Source organism: Jatropha curcas, chromosome 8 (assembly GCF_041381405.1).
Source record: "Jatropha curcas cultivar XTBG-Jc1 chromosome 8, XTBG_Jcur_1.0, whole genome shotgun sequence".
NCBI classification, from domain to species: Eukaryota; Viridiplantae; Streptophyta; class Magnoliopsida; order Malpighiales; family Euphorbiaceae; genus Jatropha; species Jatropha curcas.
In genome coordinates, this window is record NC_143158.1 from 4,877,085 (window position 1) to 4,894,634 (window position 17,550).

Genomic DNA, 17,550 nt, shown 5'->3' on the forward strand with positions numbered 1-17,550 from the left:
CAGAGCGGATATTAAAAAAAAAAAAAAAAAAAAAAGGAATCATACAGCTCGCTCTACTAGTTTGGAACTAATAGTTGTTGCACTACATATATAGTGCATAAAATCTGCTTTCCAAAGAGACCTTTTCATTTATACATCGCTTGACCTTCTAAGTTAAATAAGCTGATTGAAACTAGACAAACAAATTTCTTAAAGCTAACGAAACAGACCGTTCAAACCCACCAAGGAAAAGCCCAAAAAACATGAGGATTGTTCTTAAATCTCTTACATACAAAGAGTCAGAAAAATCTATGTAATTGGAATATAGAAATGCACAATCACGCGAGGTCGGTATTTCTCAACCCCTACTAACCTCATTAATATGGTAGTTGTTTGTTAAATTTTGAACCAGAATTCCATGAAATTAAGACCACTTCAGATTCATAGATTTTGCAGTTAAAGTAAACATCATTATGAATTGACAAATACGAAGGATGTGGAGCCATTCTGGGTCCATGTTTTGCACAATAGAAAATTTATGAAAAGCAAATTGAAAACTACTATTATTTATCAGTGACATTTTTCTGTTAACCAGAAAACTAGCGAATCACCTCTTATTCTTCTTACATCTGTCCCACATGACATAAATTGCAGTTAAGTATGTGAACCAGGGACAGTTGAAGCAATTAAGCTAGTAGATGATGTAGGTGCTATTTAGTCATTCAACCTTAATGACAAGTTCTTTATAAATGTTACAACTCACTCTTTATTCCAATAAGCTTGGATTTCAGTTCTTTTCTTTCTTTGTTTTCTATTCATGTTCAGAGTTCAAATGGAGTTCCATCTCCCACACATCATTCTTTTTATAACTGTAAGCTTCTGAATCTTCAACTTGTTTCAATATAAAGAATATTTCATGTTTCGTAAACCTCTTCCTATAATATAGATGATGCATAAATTCCTAATTTTTATCATGTAAGAATACTTTAAGAAAGTTCAGGTTACCTTTATTTGCAGATTGCGCTAGCTACAACCCATGCTGCTCTGACTCCTGAGCTTTACTGGAACTCTGTTCTGCCTGATACTCCAATGCCAAAAGCGGTCACAGATCTTCTACAGCCAGGTCGTACTTACATAATTTCAGCTGACACAAACTGTTAATTTGATTCACTGTCCAAAATAAACATCTAGAGATGTTGGCTTGGCCACATGAACATTCCAAACAGTTTTTTGTTGTTTGATTCTAAAAGATTCATAAAGAAATGATACATAGCAGTTATGGTGCCAGTGTCTCTCAAGTTACATGTAAAACAATGATACATCAAATAATGACAGTATGATTTTGTTTTTTATTGAGTTCAAAAATCTTGATAAACGCTGGAGTAGTTGCGAAAATCCCATCATTTCCTTTCTGAGCTCTTCTAACTAACGTAGTTAAATTGCAGACTTCATAGATGATAAAAGCACTTCTGTTGGCGTAGGGAAGGGAGGTGTAAATGTTGATACAGGTAAGGGAAAGCCTGGAGGAACTTCTGTAAATGTTGGGAAAGGCGGAGTAAACGTGAACACTGGGAAAGGAAAGCCAGGAACCAATGTTAATGTGGGAGGTAAAGGTGGTGTAAATGTTAACGCTGGAAAGCCGGGGAAGAGAACCAATGTAGGTGTTGGCAAAGGCGGTGTAACTGTTACCACGGGACACAAGGGAAAGCCTGTGTATGTTGGAGTACGACCAGGGCCATCCCCGTTCAATTATGTTTATGCTGCTACTGAAAATCAACTTCACGATGACCCAACTGTGGCTCTCTTTTTTTTGGAGGAGGACATGTATATCGGGAAAACCATGAACTTGCACTTCACCGAAAACCCAAACATAGCAACTTTCTTACCACGCCAAGTTGCCAATTCGATACCTTTTACATCTAAAAAGTTGCCAGAGATCTACAATGAGTTTTCTGTGAAACCTGGATCAACGGAAGCTGAGATAATGAAGACAACAATCAGAGAGTGTGAAGAACCTGGGATTAAAGGAGAGAAGAAATACTGTGCAACATCACTCGAGTCAATGATTGACTTCAGCACTTCTGTACTTGGAAAAAATGTTCAGGCAATCTCCACGGAGGTGGAAAACCAAACCCAGATGCAGAAGTATAAAATTACAACTAGAACAAAGATGGCAGGTGACAAATCTGTGGCATGCCACAAGCAGAATTATGCATATGCTGTCTTCTATTGCCATGCAACACAAACCACAAGGGCTTATATGGTTTCTTTAGAGGGTGCTGATGGAACAAAGGCTAAAGCAGTAGCAGTCTGCCATACAAATACATCAGCTTGGAATCCCAAGCATCTGGCATTCCAGGTACTCAAGGTTAAGCCAGGTACAGTTCCAATTTGCCATTTCCTTCCTCAGGACCACATTGTTTGGGTTCCGAAGTAGAAGCCTGCATACATATTAAACCCTATTAGTTACATTTCCAGTCAAAACAGTTTGCATTCAAATAATTTGAGTTCTAGCGGTTTTATTTTTATAATAATGTAACTAAAGGCCCACTATATTTGGTTATACATATCTATAAAGTTTACTGTAGTAGTATCAGTAATTAATACTATTTTCCAATGTTGCTAGCTTTCTATGCTTAATGGCAGTGTGTGTGAGGTGAATCTCCTAGATTCCTTCCAACAATCACATAAGGGTCAAAATAATAACAGTGAAACACTGTACTGAGAGAATTACATGTGTCTAAACGCGCTCTGAATTCTGAAATAGGAAGGGGAAAGCAGAGTGATTTCTGCTTATCATTCTGTGGTATCACAGCAGCCCTTTGAGAGAAATACAGGAGACTTTCTTTTGCAAAATACTGTGTACCCCACTAACAACAAGTAAATAGATATCAAGATAAAACATGAACATGGCTAAAAAATGTAAAGAAAAAAAATATGAGTACAATTATATTTGAAATTTTCTTTTTGAGAGAAACAGAGACATTCTCATGGAGCACTGTTTACCAAAATTTAGTATTTAATCTTAGAGAAGGCTATCCAAACGATTGTTTTAGCAGAACTACAATTTGAAAATGCAAACTTACCCCTTCCTGAGGAATGCACTGTGCAGCCAGAGCATATGGGTTCACATTTCTGCATATAAAGTATCTTAATTAGTTATTTAGAAGATCTGATGTCATACTATTGATTAAAAGATGATAGTTTGAAAGAAATTAAATTCTTAATCACAAATTAGATACATTGGTCCAAATTGCCATCAATCCTCATTCCCCCAACATCTTCAAACTTTTTCCTCTTTAAGCCAGAACAATCTGGTGTCCCTACGAATCAAAGGCAAGAACCTCATTTGTATATTGATCAACCTGGAAAGGCTCCAAACATCCCCATGTTCTTCCAACTTTTAGTTTGACTTGCAAAGGGACTGGAAAACATATGGTACAGTAAACATCAAACGTCAATATATAACATCAAAATAATCAAAAAAACCTAGAGCATCACATTATACATACCAAGAAGTGATGCAGCACTTTCCATGCTTATTTGCAACAATGATGCAGCTTCCTTGATCACAGGGGGATCAACTTCCAAGACTAATTCATCATGTACCTAAAATTAATAGCCAAGAGTAACTGTCAATTCTATAACATATACGGCAAATCAGAGATAAAATTTAACATCAAACCCAGTTGCACTAGCAGACTACATAAATGACAGAGCATGAATCTTCATTTTTCTCATTGAGTATGTACACTGTCCTTAAAATGTCAGAACTTTAGGAATTGTTTAATAAAAGACTAAAAAGCAAAGCAAAGCAATTTTAGAGGTAACCTGCAAAAGAATTCGGCACCGGCCCTTCAGCATGTGAAACTTAGCTGCAAACGAAGAGCTAGAATCTGGGCCATCAGCACCAATAATCACAGAGTATATATTTATCATTGCAATCTTTATTATATCAGCAGCAGATCCCTGGCAAAGATCAGCTGTCAGAACAAACGTATTACAACTTGCTTCAGTGTCTTCCACCCAAAAATAATTATACCTGACATATAGAATTAACAGCTTGTCTCTGAGCTTTTGATTTTTCTTTACTGTTACCAAATTTTATTTTTGACAAGAATCGCTTTCTTCCCTTGAGGGTCTCCACATAACTGGATCACAGGTAATTAGATACAACAGATGTTTAAAATTAAATGCACAAAATATCCATTAATTTACATATGCAATCAAAACAAAGACATTAATAGCAAAGGCCTATCTGACAGAGAAGAGATGCTTAATAAAAATAGACAGAACTAAATATTCAGTAATAGATAATAGATGACAAAATTTATATCTCTATATACTTCATGTTGGCAATAATGTAATGCCTCTACATGAGAGAGAGAGAGAGAGATAGAATGATGTAATTCCAAAAAAGTGAAGAAGGAAACCAAAATATAATGAACCAAGAAAGCTGCAAGATAAGGGGATTGTATAATCCAGAAGAATGAAGACTTTAACTGAATCAAAGAGAACAGAAAATGATCTAGACTATTTTTGGAGATGATTATGCAAATTTAAAAATGAATATAAAGAACTAGATACATGAACTTGTTTAAAAAGCATTAATAGTAATTAATAGGTGGTCGTGAGTGATCACACATCTAAATTGCCTTGTAGCCTTACCCATTTTTACGGCAGGATGAGACAGCTTCCTGGAGCCAGGAAGCAACACCAGGAAAAGAACTTTTGAAGCTTTTAATTTTCTCAGTAGCTTCATCTGAACTGCAATCCAATTGTTCTGCAAGAGTATTGGCACCCATTCCATAAAGAATGCCGTATACCAATCTTTTTGTCTGATCTCGCTCACCAGATGCAACAGAATCTTCAGGCTTCCCAGTCCATCTTGCTGCCATCATGGTAAAAACATCACCATTCGGCTTAGTAAGGAGTTCAATTAATGAGGCATCTTTAGAGAAGTGTGCCATTAGACGCAACTCTATCTGAGAATAATCTGCTGTTAATAGCAACCAATTGTCCTACAATAAGAATTAGGAAACTTCATTTAGACAACCAACAGTTTTTTTTCCACTTGAAATTGAGATATTTGGTATGAGCTTAAACAAATATTAGTCAGAAACACCTAGTATCTTATGAAACAAATAATTCTCACCTGCGTAGGAACAAAGAAGTCACGAGCATTTATTATATAAAGATTTCCATCTTCACCACTTCCATTTTCATCCATCATTCTGAATTCAACCATATGTTCAACACACTGCATAATGCAAAAACGCAATTCAGAAAGATTGGAAAGCTTCATGAAAATCATATTCTAACAGAAAGAAAAATAAGAAGACATTAATCACAACCTGAAGATTAGGTTCTTCTATTGACAGTCGTCCAGTTGCAGTAGATGTCTGGAGCCAATGGCCATGTAGTGTGTACTTCTGCGTCCTCATAGATAGCGTAGCCCGTGAACAGATTGAGCCCAGAGTACAGTTCAAAAGTTTTGCCAATGTCCGGTGTTCTCTAATGACTGGAATAATAGGATGCTCATTTCTGAAAGGAACCAAATTCTCATAATGTTCCCAACTTAACAAGTAAATATGAAGATAACATATCAAGGGCAAAATTTTTATGATGTTTATGTGCATTTAATAAAGGGTTTAAAGTGAAAAATGATAGACCATATTAAGTGTCCTTGATGTGGAGTTAAAGTGGAAAAATGACTACATCTATTAACTATTTAACCTTTTATGAAGCAAATTTTAGCTATTATAAAGTTCATCTTACTCTTCGAATACCAATGCAGCCGTACGCATAAAATAATGACCATTGTACCCCTAATATTTATACCTAGAAAGTAGAAATTTTACTCCTATACTGTTTCAACCCCACAGCCTAAGACTATAAGTTAGAACTAAATCAGCTACTTCCATGCCCTACAAGCATTTGGCGCAATGGTCTTGAATGAAAGATGCCCACCAAGAAATAACATTTTCTTAAGAAATTTTATTACTTCATACGTATGGAAATTGCAAGATGTTCTTAGCCAGATTTCACGTGTAGATATTAACTAAAAGAGGACAAAGGAAAGACCTGCTTTCTACCTTAACAAATCCAAACAATGTTTGTCAGTACTTGGATGTAGTTTCCCTTTACCATGACCTTCTGGTATAGGCAGCTTCAAGTGTCCATACAACACATTTGCAATATCTGCTGCTGTATACAATGAAAATTTCATGCCAGCCAGCTCATATGCCTTCTTCTCAAGATGCCTTAGCTTTTTTCCCAACACATTACGAGCTTTAAGGCACCCCTCCATGTCGACACCTATCCCCCAAAGCTCCATGTCTGCAAGAACATTAACCTAACACATAGATAGAAGCATTAATGAAGTAATCAAAATATCAAATCTCTAAGGAAAAGTAGCGAAGCAAGTGCTAACACCAGTTCAGCGGCACCACAATAAAGGACATCCTAGATTAATTTCAGACATGTAGTGGCATGCATAGGATTTCAAATACCTAATCTAAAAGTTCAAACCCCAATTAGGCATATGCAAGGCCAAATACAAAAGAGGCCAAGCTTTAGGGAAAGCTAACACCAAGAGATGATAGACACCTTATCAATTACACACTGCTATGGCAACTTCTCATGTTAACTCAATAATTTTCATGGAGATTTCTAAAACAAAGGCCATAGTTTACTCTTTGAATATGCCTGGATGACAACCTGTACATTTATGAATAAAGTCAATAAACAATTTACCATTGGAATCTCAATGTTCTTAAGTGGTTCAACAAGTCCCTCAGAAATAAGTAACTTCCAAAGAACTGAACATAAAGCCCGTGTTTGTGCAACCCGACGACAGCAACCATTATGAGCAGCTCTGCGCATCTGATTCTTCCACCTGCCAATCCGATTAGCAGCTGCAACAGCCTCACTGGGTAACCTTCTCTTGACTTCCTGCATTATCATTATAGCAACGTAAGCCAATCAATCCAATGACCAACACCAAAACCAATGAGATTCAACTTTTTAAATGGGATTTTCAGACTCTACCTTCTCCAAGTTTGGGTTAGAGCTTCTCTCCTCATCAGGCCAAAGAATCCATGCCACAACACACATGTCGATTGCTTCTTTAACATTGATCGGGGACAACAATAAGTGCGAACTGTCTATGAGTTCAATATCCGAACTTTTCCCTGAAAGATTCAGGCAACCAAATCTCTGAATGGAAACAATAGCATTCTTGAGCACCTGAACCTGAATTTTCAAATTCCAAGAGAATTTTTTGACCCCTCTTTTCCCCATTATTTCACTAATCTGGTTCCACCTATTCCTAACAATCTCCAACCAATTCTCAGGAGGCAGAATATTTCTTTGGTTATCAGACCATAGTAGATCTTTAGGAAGATTGACATAGTACACAGGGGAGCTTTCCCAACAGATGGCCATGCCATGAATTTCAAAACATGCGAATCGTGTGATGTTATTTAGTTCTGACCTTCTGCTGTAATGGAGGTCAAAATAAAATTCTTTGGCTGAGTCCCAGAGAGCCAAGAAAGAATCAAATCCACCCGGAGTGTTACTTGCATTAATAGGGCTTTTCTCACATGCGCTTACCATGTTGTCACTGCATAAATTTTCTCTACTACATTGTTCACGTACCGTACTGTGAATAAGCCTGTCACCTATACCATCTCCATCATCATGTACCAGCTTTACAGATAGCGCTGCAATTGCATTTGCATTTCGATTACCAGTAATATCTAGCTTACTACTGAGGGTCATAGTCTTCTCAATTGGCACAGCAGAACTTTCAGCATCAACATTATGCTGCACTAGACAATTTGACTTCATTTCTGCTGGAGCCACTAAACCAACATCTATTGTTTTCATTGGCTTTTCTGCTTCACTTCTCAAAGTAACTTTAGCAGAATTCCTGCTACCATTTATGCACATGTCACTTGAAGCATGGTCTCTTTGTTCAACACAAAGAAAAACATCAGCGGTGCCATCTCCAGATAAGTTACTAACAGCACTTTGCTCACCAACATTTATAGAAGCATTTGATAATAATGGCTGAGAAAACTGTGGGACATTGAGTCCAAGAGATTTGAAAGCTGAGAAAGCTGCAACCCTTGCCTCTTCAGCTTTATCAAAAACAATTTTCCTTGCACCATTCTTTATTTTCTTTGCAACTCCCAATTGCACTCGCCTTTGTGCTGAACCTTATACAGTTATTTTGCCAACCAGTAAATATTGGCAGTCAAATTTCAAATATTTATCAAAGTCATGACAGTGCAAAAACAAAAACAAAAACAAAAACCATTAAGAAGTAATGCAGAATTGGGATTGTAATGGGCAAATACCGAGACAAAATCCACCAGTAAGGACAAAAACTATTTCATTGTTACGTTTATCAATTATTCTCTCTTCTTTTAATATTAGAGGAAAGCAACAATCTTTTATAAGAGAAGAAAGAAGATAACAATGTGGAGGTTAAGGCATCCTCCTAAATTAATCAACAGATAACTGCAAGCAACACAAAAAGATTAACTAGAAAAAAAACCACCCTCCAATCATGCTGCAATTTAAGATGGACATATATCATGCATAAATCTACTGGGATCAATGCATAAGAAATGATCTGTAAAAATTCTAAAAAATTTCTAAAAAGTTCACCTTGTGCAGCCCATGATGTGGATTCGAAAAGAGCTTTAACTAATTCAGAAATAGATGCTTCAGCAATTGCGAGATGTGTTCGCAAGCCTGCTTTATATAGTGCTCTTGCTCGAGAACCCTACCAAAAAAGCAATGAAATAATGGATAATTCTAAATCGATGACCAAACAGCAATGAACAATGTGAACCATTACAACTGTTAGCAAAGCTATTTAGGAAAAAGTGGAAATGCCAAGTTACCTTAACATATGGAATAGTGGTAAGCTCCGCAATCTCTGCCCTCACTCCAAATGAAACGCGGTTTTGGAACTTGGCCACCAAACCTTCCATATCATGCCATCCAAGTCGTTCACAAAACAAAGAAACCATAGATGCAAATCTTCCAGAATTTTCTTGTAAGGCTTGAACCATGCCTCTCACAACCTTAAAAGCTTCACAAACCTCAGCAACAGGCGTTTCCTTTTTCCAAGTGATTAAACATGTATTTAGCAAAGCAGGGAAGAAAAGAAAAACTCACATATCATAGCAAGCACAGATAGCCATTTTATTGAAGACATAGGGAATCATATTCAGGTTATCATGTAGATACACAAGCATAATAAAAGATAAAGTTAACCATTTCATAACAGAAAGAGGGCCACAAATTCTTGCTGTTAGCATATGCACATGTAAATGGAAAAAGAACCGATGCATGCATAGACAAATGTACATCAAATGGACATGCTTAAATTAGGCAAAGCACGGAAAATAACATTAAGCTTATAACATTTCAACATTGATAAAAAAAGTAGAAAGGAAGGAAAAAGATTGTGACACCTGCACTAGTCTTGACAGGATAAGAGCCACATAAAATCGTTTGCATACTCGAAGTGACTGCTCATCTGAAATCATACTGTCGTTTGCACTCCCACATCGAGTTTCTAACTTTCCATTGAACCCTTTCATATTACTAGGTCTGTTCACTGTACGCATAGGTGCTCCATGTGCCATACGCATCAAAAATGGTTCTGAAACTCCAACTCGATTTCCAACAGACTTTATTCCATAACATTTGAATTAAAAATAAAATAAAGGTGAGCCATAGGAAACAACACTACAAAGTTGGAATAAAGGAGCATCATTCAACAATCAATAGAGATGCATACAGATCTAAAATTCTGTATAGCCAAACCATAGAGCCAATGGAACAATGTGAGCAAGTAAATGGAAAGTTGTGACCTCAATTATGTATTACAAAGTATGATGGTTCAGTATGCTCTTTTTGCTTTATGTATCTGTGTGTGTGTGCGCGCGCGCTGAGGATAAATTCAATAACAGAAATATTTGTTAGGCACACTAGCAAATGAACATCACTATGCCTATAATTTTTTTTTTAATTGAAACTTCAACTGTTCTATTAAAATTGCACTGCTCATTGAAACTTTAATAAAGTTGACTGTCTGATGGGATGGGTTGGTGATTTGCTGTTGACGCAACATCATAAGATTTCCTTCAGACATTAATGACTACCAAGCAGGTAAATGACTTCAAAGCCCATTGTCTCGGGCTTCAGGAACTCTATCACGCACCCATGAGTCACACATTAACCACAATGAATATGAATATAAGACCTACAACACTAAGGCACACCTCTCACGGATTGACATGATAATCAATTTCCTCGTACCAGGCTCCAAACTATCTCCACATTAAATAGAAGTGAAGGGAGAATAGCAGTATTACCTTGTCAAGAGGAGATAACTCCATGAACCTTTCATAATACAGTTCCCAATCTGGCTCAACTTCAACATTGATTGGAGTGACCAAGTACACCAGGTGCAAGTCAGATGCAAGCACAAATCCTTCTCTTGCTCTGGAAAGGTCATCTAGCACAATCTACAAAACCAATAAAAAAAAAAAAGAAGTGAAATCAATGCAAGCGCGAGATCGTATTTATTGGCTTAGCAAGAGAATTATTAGATTTGAGAACCAAGCAAATAATGCTAAGGAAATGAAACCCAAGACTTTGAATAAAGAAAGAAAGGGAAAAGAGAGGAAAGCAGAAAAAAAGAAAAAAGGAAAGTACACTGGTAACAAATATTAAACTGAGATTGAAAGAAGGCATCAAAATAAAAGATGCAAATCTTTACTAGTGATTCTTCTGGACAAAGAGAACTGCCAAAAGCTGCACGGCCAAGTGGTGTGGTGCTATATAACTTTGTCTCTTCACTCCATTCAAGAAATTTTCTGTGACACAACCACCTGAGAGAATCCTGTGCTGATTTGACGACATCTCTAAATGGTTTTGTAGAATTGAGAAGAGTGCATCTAACATATCGATGAATATCATTAGCAGTTTGAACAATTCCACCAGCCACAACTTCTAAAATTGCATGAGTCATTCCATTTTTATCTTCAGAGAGACAAGACTGCAATGGTGGACAGCTTTCATTGAGCAACCCTATAATTCTTTTTAGTTCTTCTGGTTTGCAAATCAGTATCTGATAGGATGAAGCATAAAATTGTTACTGAATGATACTTCTAATTCAAAATAAATTTTATACCATCGCTTAGATACCTATAGTTCGCTTAGATACCTATAGTATTGAAATAGGGTGAAAAGGCATCATTCAATAAATTACATGCAAGTCCAAAACGAATTGGTCAAATAGCATATTACAACCAAGCAGAAGAAATTGATTGCAAACGCATGAAGAAAAAAAAGTTAAACATACACTTTCGCCTTTAGTATCGATCCCGGTCCGACCAGCCCGACCAGCCATCTGTCTGTACCTTGTCCCATCAATAAAATCACGACCAATTCTAGGTTGTCGAAAAATGACCCTCCTAGCAGGAAGGTTAACCCCAGCAGCTAAGGTAGATGTAGCAGTTAAGACACGAACAAGGCCTCTGCGATAGCAACTTTCAATAATTTCTCTTTCCTCAACCTGAAAGAAATCAAAAGAGCATCCTTATCCTTCAAAAGTGCATCAAATGGCAAAATTTATACACCCAAAACTAACATATTCTAAAATGCATCTGTGTAAGCAACAAAAAGAACATAGACTAATAATCTAATGTATAAAAATAATGAAATGGATCGATACAAGCAGAAATGATGGAAGATGAGCTAGAACCATACAGTGAGGCCAGCATGGTGATAAGCTACACCAGAAGGAAGAGTTTCTTCTAATGTAGGATCCAATCCCACAGGAGATCGTCTCAATGCATCAATAGCTGAAGCAATATCAAGAAAATCGCTATCATTCTGAACATTAACAGAAAACTTCTTCAGGAACTTGGAAACGTGCTTGGCAGTTGATTCACATCCTTTTCGACTAGAGCAGAATATTAACACTGAATGACCTTCTTGAACAACCTGATAAATGTAACAACAATTCATAGTTGTTCAACATCCAAATAATCCCCAGCTACATATTCACTCAGGTGGCAAAATGAATAATCCCAAGTCACTTAATAAGCCTATCTTGATTGGTATTGTACTCCCTTTAAGAGTGTAGGAAGCGTGAGGTCTCAGGTCGAAATCCTTCCGACCATTTTCACCAACATGATGAAAATTATAAAGAGGAGTACCTATTGTTTTGTAGCCATAGTATTCAAGCTCATTTGGCTTCCCCAATAAACCAAAAAAAGAAAAGGTAAATAGTCCTACCTCATTGCATAGTTCCACAATATGATCAGGATCTTTACCACCTAGGTCAGATGCTCTTGGAATTGTTCTAACAATGTCCATTTTCTTGTCATAAATAGTATTGCCAACTTTAATGAACTCCTCTAGTGGAACAGGTCGAAATTCTGTCTGATATAATGCTGCCTGAACATAAATTTGCCACAAGTAAGAGCAATTGAAAAATGATTTTATGCCCCATGAAAAGAAGACAATATAACAATGCATTATATGGTACAGAAATGCACATCAAATTTGTTGTGACTAAAGTTTTGCGGTGCAACACATATATTCGCACAGCCTAAGGCTGACAAGAACAAAAGTAAAAGGTAGGTTAATTAGAAAATAAACTCAGGATGCCGCTTACTTGAAGCCAATCAGCAACTGCTGCAACATTTGGCATGGTTGCACTCATCCCAACAATTTGCATACCATGAGCAGCATCACCCTTACTGCTAGTACCTGAGCTTTCTCCACTGCTAGATTCTGAATTGCCTTCACCAGAAGCATATCGAAGCTTGGTCAACATAAGTTCCAAAAGATAACCTCTGCTTTGATCGGCAACCTATCGGCAAACATGAGCAAAAGAATAATCATACTTCAAGATACAGGCATAAAAAGGTTACATTCAGAAGCAATGCCAAAAGCTATTAATATTTCCATTGTATAAAATATACAATATATAAATTTAACAAAACAACACCATCAAAATACCATGTGCAGTTCATCTATCACAATGATTCCAATTTCTGATAAACGACCTTCTTCCAGTAACCTGTTTATTAAAGAGTTTGCTTTCTCTATCGTGCAGACAGCAACAGAAGTATCCTTAGGAAGAGTTCCACCACCTTGATTTCCATAATAACTTCGCACGTGTCTACCAAGAGGTTCCAAAAGGCTTTCCAGATGTTCAGCCTACACCAATTATGATGGAGATGCAATATGCAAGGTGCCCATAATATGCAGTAAGAAAACTATAAATATAACAGTATCTACTATTCTCAGCATGTAAACTTTAAGACACCTTTTCTGCACAAATTGATACATAAGGAAGTACAAGAAGTGCAATTTTGCCGGTTGATATGACCCGCCGCAGCATCAAAATTTCTGCAACAAAACTTTTCCCAGCACTGTAGCAGAGGAAAAAAGATTAAGCACCTATTAATGAAAGCCTAATAAGAAATGATAAAACGTCTTCTGCTACCACTAGAGGATTCCAGAAGAAATGCCACTGGGCAGAAATAAGTGCAAAACTTTTATGGAAACTATTCCGATAGAATAAGTTAAGATGAAATTCATGGAATAAAAGAAGTACCTTGTAGATGCACAGTATACAAGATTCCTTCTCTCTAAAACTCCATCTACCTGAAGACAGTCAACCTGGTAAATGAAACGTATCAATACATCATGCATCCAGATAAAAACACATTGAAGGTCTTCTAAGTCCTCGACAAAAACGTCCTCTTCCACCGTATCCGACAAAGCATTTTTAGTAAAGAGACTACCAAGAGGGAAATCAACACTAGTAAATCAAGACCATATCAAGTCCTATATCAGGTCACACAAGATGTACAGTTGAATTTTATGTGGCTGCATGAAGACATTTTATGGTAGGGAACAAAGTGAAATAACAAACAAAATTCAGAAAGTGAGGAACCAAATAATATTTTTGCCTTCCCAGGCTATGAAGATGAGAAACTCAAAGGCTATCCACAAAAATCTGAAGCCAAATTTAGACTTGATGACAGCCATGTTTAGTCAATTTTTAAGTATCAAAAAAAAGTAATATGAAGTATTAACATTGCACCATTTCCAGATAACAGGACAGCAAGCACAACAGTAGTCATTTTAAGTTAAATACCTGCCAAGGGTATAGTTTCAAAATTCCTTTTCTTTTGTATATGGTGCATATTTCTGGCGGAAGCCAATCGCCAAGATTTAATCTGTCTTTGAGAAGCACAACGGTGCAAGGAGTCCCAGCTTCATAATCTCCAATATTAGGAACAAACTTCCTGATTTCATTGACTGGTGAATTAGATGTAATGCTATCAGTATCTTGATTTGACAAATTTGCTTCCCTTTTGGTCACTCCATGAACAGATGCAGACTGTTGGATTTCTTCCTTTGTTTGAGCTTTATTGTAAGTTGAGATTTTGCCACTTTGTGAGCTTTTAATGTTTACAGAACCACATTCAGATTGCTCAGCACCCTTATGCACATTTGAATCATCTATGTTATTGGACAGGGAACTTGCGTCCAAGTTCTTGTCCTCAAACAAAAAGTGAAGATGTTTGACAGGCAATGGAGACACTTCTTTAATTGAATCTCTCGTATGCAAACCATTTAACTCCAAGGAACCAACATCCCCCATCTGCCAGCCTCTGATGCTTGCTTTGTCCAAAATTTCCCTTTTGTCCCCACAACTTCCGTTGGTAATATCTTCAGCAGACACTGCAAGATGATTACCAGGTTCAGCAAACAAACCATCAGCTATTTGAATTGCTTCATTCCAGAATGCTTCTCCTGGCGAAAACATGGAGCTTCCACGCGTTGACCTCGGGGTTTGACTAACACATGTTCTAACAATTGACGAGCCTGGTGTAACGCATCCAATCATATCAACAGTTTGTTTAGAAATTCTGTTACATTTTCTCAAGCTTGCTTCAAGCTGAGTGGGATCATTACCAAAAATGACCTGCCAAATGAGGAGACAAAAAGAAGCATAAACAAATTATTATAAATACACACACATAGGTATACCGACCAAAACGGTGGTTTAAATTGGTTTTACCCCTCCAGCTGGATTAACTGCCTTCTTCTCGATGGAGAAATCAGTGTTGACTTCTGAACATGACTTGCTGGTTATGCAATGCCTCTTCTTTGATGTTTTATCCTCACCATCCACAAACGATTGACTACTATGTCTCTTATGGTCATTCAAATTTAGCTTAGACGGTGAAGTTGCAGTTGACCGTAGTTCACTGCATCAAATGGATAACTAGGAAGTAAACCTCATAGAATGAATAAAAACACAGCCAAGGTATACAGGTATTCTTAAAGTGCAGTACCTACAGTACAAAGACAAAAAGTCATTTGCGAACTGTTTTAGTTCTGGGTCTTTGTCATTTGCAAACTGTTTTAGTTCTGAGTTTTTGGCACTGTAACTCAAAACTGAGCAATCTTTTGTAAGGCCTCCAACGGCAACATCACCCACATTTGATGAGCCTCCCGATGTTTCCTTTTGAATGGTTTCAAATCCTTCACCGGTTTGAGTGTCAATTTTAGCTAACAAAATTGGATCTTTACTTTCATCTTCGGAGATTTTATCCATCTCCAACACCAGATTTCTCTTGACTCCATCTTGTCTGACCAATAAACCGCGAACTGTATATGAAAGCTTGGTATCATTGCTTTGCTCCTGTGAATTGACCAAGTAATTGTCCAATGTACCTTTCCCACTAGGAGACCCTTCGGCAGCTATTCTTGCATCTTTTTCAATTCTCACATGCTTCAAACCAGGCGATAGAGTTTTCCTCTTTTTCGAAGCAAAAAACTGCAAGAAGCACGATACACTGTGTTCAGTACAGATTATGTTACTTTATGCCAGTGGTTCCCAATTGTAACTACTTACATTGAGCCAGACAGTTTATGAAAGAATCCTAAGTTGACTTGAATTAGAGGAAAGCAATATGAGAATCAGATGAGAAATTTTCAATCCCTTTTAATTGTAATAGATCTTATATCCATAGCTTTTCATCGACAGATTTACGACATCTATATGTCGGGCGTTTGCATTCAAGCTTGGATCAAGAGAAGGCGATAGAGAGGCTGAAATTTTGAATTTGAAGTGAACGTTAAGAATTTCTGGGTTTTTGAAGAGGATTAAAAAGCAGACCTGATCGATCCGAGTCCGAGGCGAATCAGACGCCATGGACGGATGTGGGAGAGCTCCACTGAGATCTGCAAAACCCTAGTTCGTTTCTGGCGGTGGTGCTTCGCGTGTTCGCTTATACAACGTCGCTAATCGTTCAAATTCTTACGGGGGCGCCAAGCGATCTCGCAGTCGCAGGACAGCAGTGTGTCCGTACTTTGACACAGTAGCAGTGTTAAATTTTTAATTTACAACAATGCCCTTCCACTCTTTTTGGATGTGTGGAAAAACAAAAAAAAAAAAAAAAAAAAATGACTTGCCTACTCCCACACAGACAGTCTTATCTTAATAAATAAAGACAAAGATTTACTAAATCAATATTTGTTCATCTTATCATTTTTGCACTGACTTAATTTGCATGTAAATTAATAAATTTTAATTACAATAATTAAATTATTATTTATTTTATTTTTCTTATTATAATCTTGCATTAGTATTTATTAAAATTAAATGACTTATGTATTAACTTATAATTTTTTATCCAATAATTAAGTGATTCGACTAATATATAAGTGAAAAATTAAATGTTGATATTTAGTTTTATTTGTATAAATATTTAATTAATGGTAATGTTAAATAAGAGTAAAATAGTAAACTTCAATTATTATTTACTTAAAAAATAAAATAATATAACAATTTGGAACAAATAAAAAAGAAAAATAATTGCGCGACTCATGGAGTAAATTATTTATTTATTTATTGGAAATCTAATAGGACAGAATAATATCATGGAATAATCATCTTCTTGTTTCAATAAATTGATAAAAAATTATAATTGAAATGACTCAAAAAGAATCTACTTATATGCTGGTTAAAAAAAAAAGTTCATTCGATAAATCAACGAGGCAAACTAGAATTCAAGCACAATGTATTTTTTTATTATAAATTATAAAGAAACTGCTTAAGCATGATTTTCAAATTCAATGTTGCCTTTGTCAAATTATACATCAGCTTGATGTTTTCGCAAAAATAATAATAATCGAAGCTTTTTTCTTTAGAAAAAAACCTCAATTATTTTTCTTTGTTAATTTCTTACCGATTAAATTATTTGCGTTGATGTTTCGTGTTAAAAAACCAACAACATAATTAATAAATCTCATAGTATATTTACATCAAATAAAAAACTATTCAATCTTTAATATTATGTCTAATTAATTATTTTGTCCTTTTATTAGAAAAAATTAATTTAAACATCCTAGAGTTTTACACCGTCAAATTAATGGTTTCATCCATTCAACTTGACAGAATGAACATTTATTTTAATAATGAAAATCTTAGGGACGCTTAAGTTAAATTTC

At 36.2% G+C, this 17,550-nt stretch overlaps 2 protein-coding genes across 5 annotated transcripts; one reads left to right on the forward strand and one right to left on the reverse strand.

Moving 5' to 3' along the window:
- The first annotated feature begins 690 nt into the window (after positions 1-690).
- On the forward strand, positions 691-2,596 carry RD22 (BURP domain-containing protein). The gene is made up of 3 exons (XM_012222068.4): positions 691-850; positions 997-1,102; positions 1,425-2,596. The coding sequence occupies exons 1-3, from the start codon at positions 797-799 to the stop codon at positions 2,414-2,416; spliced, it is 1,152 nt and encodes a 383-aa protein (XP_012077458.1). The 5' UTR covers positions 691-796; the 3' UTR covers positions 2,417-2,596.
- On the reverse strand, positions 1,125-16,455 carry LOC105638280 (MUS308 and mammalian DNA polymerase-like protein). Of its 4 annotated transcripts, none has more exons than XM_020680923.3 (28): positions 16,217-16,452; positions 15,390-15,874; positions 15,113-15,302; positions 14,183-15,016; positions 13,637-13,701; positions 13,346-13,451; positions 13,036-13,236; positions 12,689-12,886; positions 12,307-12,468; positions 11,776-12,012; positions 11,369-11,581; positions 10,784-11,134; positions 10,377-10,529; positions 9,471-9,689; positions 8,895-9,113; positions 8,656-8,773; positions 7,030-8,195; positions 6,736-6,933; positions 6,075-6,334; positions 5,334-5,523; positions 5,135-5,239; positions 4,648-5,000; positions 4,022-4,130; positions 3,811-3,948; positions 3,492-3,588; positions 3,222-3,403; positions 3,066-3,114; positions 1,125-2,849 (listed from the first exon to the last, which is right to left on the reverse strand). In XM_020680923.3, the coding sequence occupies exons 1-26, from the start codon at positions 16,250-16,252 to the stop codon at positions 3,303-3,305; spliced, it is 6,504 nt and encodes a 2,167-aa protein (XP_020536582.1). In that variant the 5' UTR covers positions 16,253-16,452; the 3' UTR covers positions 1,125-2,849; positions 3,066-3,114; positions 3,222-3,302. The 4 variants fall into 4 exon arrangements, with proteins under 4 accessions (XP_020536582.1, XP_020536580.1, XP_020536583.1 ...); XM_020680921.3 differs by having other exon boundaries at positions 7,030-8,201; XM_020680924.3 differs by having other exon boundaries at positions 7,030-8,201; positions 15,953-16,451.
- Positions 16,456-17,550: the final 1,095 nt, after the last annotated feature.

Bases quoted from the DNA above. Each gene is read 5' to 3' on its own strand.
- RD22 (XM_012222068.4), top strand. From the start codon at position 797: ATGTTCAGAGTTCAAATGGAGTTCCATCTCCCACACATCATTCTTTTT. The intron at 851-996 runs GTAAGCTTCTGA...CTTTATTTGCAG, and splicing joins ACATCATTCTTTTTATAACT to ATTGCGCTAGCTACAACCCA. The intron at 1,103-1,424 runs GTCGTACTTACA...GTTAAATTGCAG, and splicing joins CACAGATCTTCTACAGCCAG to ACTTCATAGATGATAAAAGC.
- LOC105638280 (XM_020680921.3), bottom strand. From the start codon at position 16,252: ATGGCGTCTGATTCGCCTCGGACTCGGATCGATCAG. The intron at 11,582-11,775 runs GTATGGTTCTAG...GATTTCTTTCAG, and splicing joins ATCACCATGCTGGCCTCACT to GTTGAGGAAAGAGAAATTAT. The intron at 8,774-8,894 runs GTAACTTGGCAT...CTTTTTTGGTAG, and splicing joins CCACTATTCCATATGTTAAG to GGTTCTCGAGCAAGAGCACT.